The 6,848-nt window shown below is 38.2% G+C and overlaps 1 protein-coding gene across 1 annotated transcript; it reads right to left on the bottom strand.

The window, feature by feature from the left end:
* Positions 1 to 3,307: 3,307 nt before the first annotated feature.
* On the bottom strand, positions 3,308 to 6,848 carry LOC137719880 (uncharacterized). The gene is made up of 6 exons (XM_068458875.1): positions 6,318 to 6,848; positions 5,743 to 6,210; positions 5,086 to 5,266; positions 4,195 to 4,416; positions 3,986 to 4,107; positions 3,308 to 3,385 (listed from the first exon to the last, which is right to left on the bottom strand). The coding sequence occupies exons 1-6, from the start codon at positions 6,846 to 6,848 to the stop codon at positions 3,308 to 3,310; spliced, it is 1,602 nt and encodes a 533-aa protein (XP_068314976.1).

The raw sequence follows: 6,848 nt of genomic DNA on the forward strand, positions 1-6,848 counted from the left end.
GAGAGACAAACAGTTTCCTCAGTTCCTTAAATGAGTCTACCATCTCAGGTAGAAAACAGCAATACTAATTCAAAGCTCTGCCAGAGAGGGTAAAGGGGAAAAGAAGACATCGCTCTTCGTCAATGTGCATCCGGTATACCATGGTGGACTCAAAGAGGTTAAAGTGTTTAACTGGGTCCTCCCTTCTAGTGTAGAGTTGTAAGCCAAGCTTCTGCTTTGTCTTTGCTTGGAGGGGGTGTCGAGGATCCTCCTTGTAAGAGGGCAAGGCCTAGGTTGGTTCCAGTAAGGTATTTCAGCCTGACGTTCGGCCTTCAACTTGTTTACTTCCTCAAGGAGCTGTAGGACAAGAGGGTCTTGAGTAGAGTCAGGTACTGCTAGATCCTTCTTTCGTAAGTCTCCATCACCTCTTGGAAGTAGGAAAGCTTGATCAAGAGCATTAGATTTTTCTTTGGACTCATCGTACTAACTTCCAGGGCGAGCCTGTCGAAACACCCCCGAGTCCTCCGTACCCTCATATTCCTCTAGGACCTGTCACTCATTCTCTAGATTGGCAGCTGGCTTGGGACATAGGAGGGGACCGAATCTTTCAGAAACCCTTGGGTCATTGACCTTTGAGCTTATGTGGATGGGGTTCTCTTGACGTTGCCTCAGGAAGTCCCCACAGTCGGGATAAACGGCTTTCGATCCTTCCGCTCCTTCTGCAAGGAGGTGCCTTCCTCCAATTCTCCTGCTTCGGGTCGAAGCAGCTAGGTCAAGAAAGGTCTCATGTTGATCAACACCTTGATGAGTAGCTCGCTCCCCATTAGGGATATCCATGTTGAAGCCAGGTGATCCCTCGTGTTAAGGGGCATCCAAGTGGTGGTTGACTTCCATGGGGGCGATGAGTTCGTGTGTTTGAGTATGCCTAGCTTCATGAAGCATCCCAAAAAGCTTCTCATACTACTCCTAGAGGATCTTATTCTTTATCGTTATCTTGTTGTTCTGAGCCTCTAGCTCATCGACTTTAGCCTGAAGAGCAAACTTCTTTCGTTCCTTCTTTCATTGTTTCGCACTAAGTGCGAGGGGGGGTGTCGTTCTGCGTGTTGTGGCTCCCTTCACTCCCCATGTTGGAGAGGGGTGCCTGGTCAAAAGAAAATGTACGAATGGTGGAAACCAACTTGACAAAGCTGAAGAGAGTAGGAATAAGTGCGATTTCTATAGACGGCGCCAAATGTTGATGTACAAAATTAGCGAGGACTTTGGTACAACAGAAAGTGTCAAGTTTGTGACCTTCACTAAATTGTCTAGTCATTAGTGTGGATAAGTATGTAAATGGATAGAGACAGGGAAACAAACAACACAAGATGTATGTGGTTCACCTAGATTGGCTATATCCATGGAGTAGAGGAGTTCTCATTAGTTGTGAAAGGTTTACATAAATACATAGGTCAAGCTCTCATTTAGTGAGTTCTAGTGAATAGTTTAGTACAAATGACATTAGGGATTATTGTGGGAGAATGATCCCCTTTTATAGAAGAAAGTTTCTAGTTTTGTTCTGACATTGACACGTGTCGTACTGTGATTGGCCTCTGATATCGACACATTTCTCATTATGATTGGCCTCCTAGTTAGAGGGAAACTTTTGTAGGTCCTTAACAGTATATTGTGTTGGAAAAAGCTATGGAAAAACTGCTATATATTTTATTATAAACTATTAAATAACACACAATAGAATCTCTATAAATGCAAGAAAAACAAGGAATTGAAGAACCTTAAGAGATCGAGGCTAGAATTTGATTCTATAGCCTTAAGACAAGATTGCCCCTCAGTGGTGCCTCAAGGTTTGCGTTGGCAAATGTCTCCTAGGATACAACGATCTTTCTCTTCGCGAAAGTAGCACTCCAATCCACAAAGAACAGCGAACCAAAAGTGTTTAAAACTCTCTCTTTATTGAACACTAAACTACTCTAATTTCTATATGATTTCTGGTCTGCTTTCCAAAAGACAAAGGATCCGTCTGCACAAAGGATGCGTTTGTTTCCAAGGCAGAAAGAATGCAACCTTTGTTCAAACATACATAACCTTTGTGAAATCTGCCAGTCACACCTTTCCATGACCATTTTCATAATAAAATAAAATTAAAAGGTACAATTGCTGACTGCAATTTATATAGGGAGTCGGTACAATTGCAAACTGCAACATATAGGCAGTTCATGACTAAACCACTTTTCCACTTTAATTTTCATTCACTTGAATATTTAATATTTTAAATATTAATAATACTAATATTTAAATTATTAAATTTCTAACAATCCCCACATGAATGAAAATTACTAAAAATTAATGCAAATGAAGATGCAGACACTAAAAGAGAGTTTAAGTGGACAAATACATATGGGGAGAGGAAACTTTTGGCTTTGAACCTTCCTTAGTGAAATATTATCGGATTTACTAGCTAATCAGTGAACGCGATGTCTTGAACTGCTCAGCTGTTGATGTAAACCAAGACAATAGTATTCACACGGTATTCCTCCGAACACATATGATTCTACGGTTATGTTCATTTTGGCCCTGAACAATTCCCGGTAATCCTGAGTGCTTTAGAGAATTCAGCCTTATAATTCTCATAGAAACGGCCACTTTTCACACTTATGTATGTGATATCCCATTAAGAGTATCTTGCACAATACCCCACTTGTTATTTCCAAGTATAGGAATCATTAAAAGCAAAGCTTATCCTAAACACGCTGCAGATAGCACTATTTCATCATAGGACATGGGTAGGAGATTATCTCCGCAGTGCTCCCACTGAATCATCCACAATTCGGTTGTCCAATTGAACCTAGATCTTGGGATCTCTAGTCAACTAGGTTAGGTTGCCATTATGGCGATTCTTAAGTCATAGGCTTTAAACCCATTCCCCTCAATGATTTATAAACTTGCTCTCTAATCAAACCTTTAGTAAACGGATCTGCTATATTTTCTTTTGACCTTATGTAATCAATGGTAATTATACCACTTGAGAGAAGTTGCCTAACGGTATTATGTCTACGACGTATGTGTGGGGACTTACCGTTATACATATGATTTTGTGCCCTTCCAATCGCTGATTGGCTGTCACAGTGTATACATATGGCAGGCACCGGCTTTAGCCAATTGGGGATATCCTCTAAGAAATTACGAAGCCATTCAGCTTCTTCCCCTGCTTTGTCTAAAGCAATGAACTCAGATTCCATAGTGGATCTAGCTATAATGTTTGTTTAGAGGATTTCCATGAAATGGCTCCACCTTTTAGAGTAAAAACATATCCACTCGTGGACTTCGAGTCTTATGTATCAGATATCCAGTTAGCATCATAATAGCCTTCAAGTACTGCTGGACATCTTGTGAAGTGCAATCCATAGTTCTGTGTAAATTTCAAATAACCAAGAACCCTTGCAATTGCTTTCCAATGATCCTTTCCAAGATTACTTGTGTATCTTCTCAATCTGTTAACTGAATATGCAATGTCCGGACGTGTACAATTTGTAATGTACATTAGACTACCAATTATTCATGAATATTCACTTTGAGATATACATTGATCAATATTCTTTGATAAATGCAAATTGACATCATATGGTGTTTTTGCAAGACTACTTACATAATTACTAAATTTTGTACGTATTTTCTCAATATAATGTGATTGAGATAAAATTAGTCCTTCAGATGTTTTAGATATCTTGATTCCTAGTATAACATCTACAACTCCCATATCTTTCATATCAAACTTACTAGCCAACATTCTTTTGGTAGATTTAATAATCTCATGATTACTACCAATAATTAGCATATCATCAACATATAGACACACAATGACATATCCTTTTTATGTGCTTTTAGTGTAAACACATTTGTCACACTCATTTATTTTAAATCCATTTGACAACATTGTAGTGTCAAACTTATGGTGCCATTGCTTAGGTGCTTGTTTTAAACCATAAAGTGATTTAACAAGTCTACATACCTTTCTTTCTCGGCCATGCACTATGAAACCTTCATGTTGTTCCATATAAATTTCCTCACCCAAATCACCATTTAGAAAAGCAGCCTTGACATCCATTTGATGAATCTCAAGATTATGAATTACTGCAATAGCAATCAACATACGGATGGATGTTATCCTCGTGACTGGAAAATATGTATCAAAATAGTCTAAGCCTCTTTGCTTATAACCTTTGGCGACAAGTCTTGCCTTGTACTTGTCACTAGATCCATCTGCTTTCATCTTCCTTTTGAAAATCCATTTATAACCTAAAGGTTTATTTCCAGGAGGAAGATCCACCAATTCCCATGTATGATTTTGCATGATGGATTCAATTTCAGCATTAATAGCCTCTTTCCAAAATGAAGCAGCTGAAGAGGATATTGCTTCCTTATACGTTTGAGGCTCATTTTCTAATAAGTAAGTAAGAAAATCAGGTCCAAAAGACGTTGATATCTTAGCCCTCTTACTACGTCTTGGTTCAATTTCTTGTACACGTTCTCAGTCAACGGAATTATCATTACTTTCTTTATGACTGCTATTAAAGTCATCATAAGTTCTTTTCAAAGAACTTTGTTCTTGTGCAATTTTCCATGGAAATACATTTTCAATGAATGTAGCATTCCTTGATTCAATTATTGTATTAACATGTATTTCGGGATTATCCGATTTATGTACAGGAAACCGATATGCACTACTATTTATGGCATAACCAATGAAAACACAATCAATGGTTTTAGGTCATATTTTAATCTTCTCAGGATCAGGGACCATTGCCTTAGCTAGACACCCCCAAACTTTGAGAAATTTATAAGAAGGCTTTGTGCCTTTCCATACTTCATAAGGTGTCTTATCTAACTTCTTGTGAAGTAATTTATTGAGAATGTGGTTTGCAGAAAGCAATGCTTCTCCCCACAAATTCTGGGTTGCCCCAGAACTTATCAACATAGCATTCATCATTTCTTTCAATGTACGATTTTTGCGTTCAGCAACTCCGTTTTGTTGAGGTGAATAAAGAGCAGTAGTTTGGTGAATAATCACATGCCGAGTACAAAATTCAGAAAAGGGTGCAACATATTCACCTCCCCTATTGCTTCTTATAACCTTTATCTTTTTGCTAAGTTGATTCTCAACTTCGTTCTTATAATTTGTGAACGCTTCTAAGGCTTCATCTTTGCTTCTTAGCAAATACACATAGCAGTACCTTGTGCAATCATCTATGAAAGTAATAAAATATATCTTGCCTCCTCTAGTTTGCACAAACTTTAGATTACAAATATCACTATGAATTAATTCTAGAGGTTCCGTACTACTTTCAACAGAGTGAAAAGGTGCTTTAGTTGACTTTGCTTCCACACAAGTTTCACATTTATGACTTATATCAATATGAAACTTAGGTAATAGGTCCATGTTAATTAGCCTACGGATAGTATCATAATTCACATGTCCTAACCTCTTATGCCATATATTTGGTGATTCCACAATATAAGCAGAAGAATTAACTTTATTGATAATTTTGGGTACAACAGTCATTACATTCATTTTGAAAAGACCATCACTAAGATATCCTTTCCCAACATACATTCCATTCTTTGTTAGTACAAACTTATCAAACTCAAAAACCAAATGGAAACCATTTTTGCTCAATAATGGTCAGGAGACTAAGTTCTTTCTGATATCAGGCACATGAAGCACATCGTTAAGAGTGAGTTCTTTCCAGAAGTCATCTTAAGAATTACCTTTCCTAGGCCTTGAACCTTGGATGTAGAAGAATTCCCCATGAACAATTGCTCTCCATGAGTAACTTCTTGATAGGTGGTAAACATTTTTCTATCAGAGCATATGTGGCAAGTAGCCTTAGTGTCAACCCACCATTCCTTAGTGTTTCCCACCATGTTGACTTCAGATACCACAGTCACAAGATTTATGTCAGAGATCTTTTTGGATAGCCTCTCTTCCTCGGTTATGTGTACTTCATTACTCTTCTTTTTGGAATTGTCTTGGCCTTTGCGGTTTCGACATTCGCTAGCATGATGTCCTGTCTTGTTGCAAGCAAAACACTTGCCTTTGAACTTCTTAAAATTCCCTTGGCTTGAACTTTCACCAGAGTGCTTCCTCTTTTTGTTATTCTTTGGCCCACCCTTCACAATGTGTGTCTTGGCTTGCATAAGTTGACTGTTAGACTTCTTTTCAGAGTAACGATTATCCTCCTCAATCCTTAATCTTACGATTAAATCCTAAGTCCCATCTCTTTGTGCTTATGCTTGAGATAATTTTTGAAATTTTTACAAGCAGGAGGTAATTTTTCAATTACTACAGCCACTTGAAAGGTCTCACTAAGCGACATCCCTTCAACATGTATTTCATGAAGAATAAGTTGTAGCTCTTGGACTTGACTGATAACCTTTTTGGAGTCTGTCACCTTGTAGTCAAGAAATCGACCGACCACGAATTTCTTCATGCCAGCATCTTCAGTTTTATATATCTTGTCAAGAGAGTTCCATAAGGCTTTTGCACTTTTAATTGGACTATACACATTGTATAGTGCATTATCTAATGCATTCAAGATGTAATTCTTGCAAAGAAAATCAGAATGGTTCCATGCATCTATTGCGGCCACTTTTTCTACGGTAGTTCCAGACACAGGCGTATCTTCAGTCGGAAACTTTGCCAAGTTCAAAGTGGTGAGGTAAAATAACATTTTCTGTTGCCACCTCTTGAAGTCTGTCCCATTGAACTTCTCAGGCTTCTCACCATGATTGGTGGAAGATGGGATCACCACGGGCACAACACTCGCAACTGACGTGCTGCCCAATTTACTAGAAGAATTACTAGTATCATCCAT

This window comes from Pyrus communis, chromosome 16 (genome assembly GCF_963583255.1).
Source record: "Pyrus communis chromosome 16, drPyrComm1.1, whole genome shotgun sequence".
NCBI lineage: Eukaryota > Viridiplantae > Streptophyta > Magnoliopsida > Rosales > Rosaceae > Pyrus > Pyrus communis.

Bases quoted from the DNA above. Each gene is read 5' to 3' on its own strand.
- LOC137719880 (XM_068458875.1), bottom strand. From the start codon at position 6,848: ATGGATGATACTAGTAATTCTTCTAGTAAATTGGGCAGCACGTCAGTT. The intron at 4,108-4,194 runs GTTATAAGCAAA...TTGCTATTGCAG, and splicing joins GGCAAGACTTGTCGCCAAAG to TAATTCATAATCTTGAGATT. The intron at 3,386-3,985 runs GTATGTAGACTT...AAATTTACACAG, and splicing joins TGCATGGCCGAGAAAGAAAG to AACTATGGATTGCACTTCAC.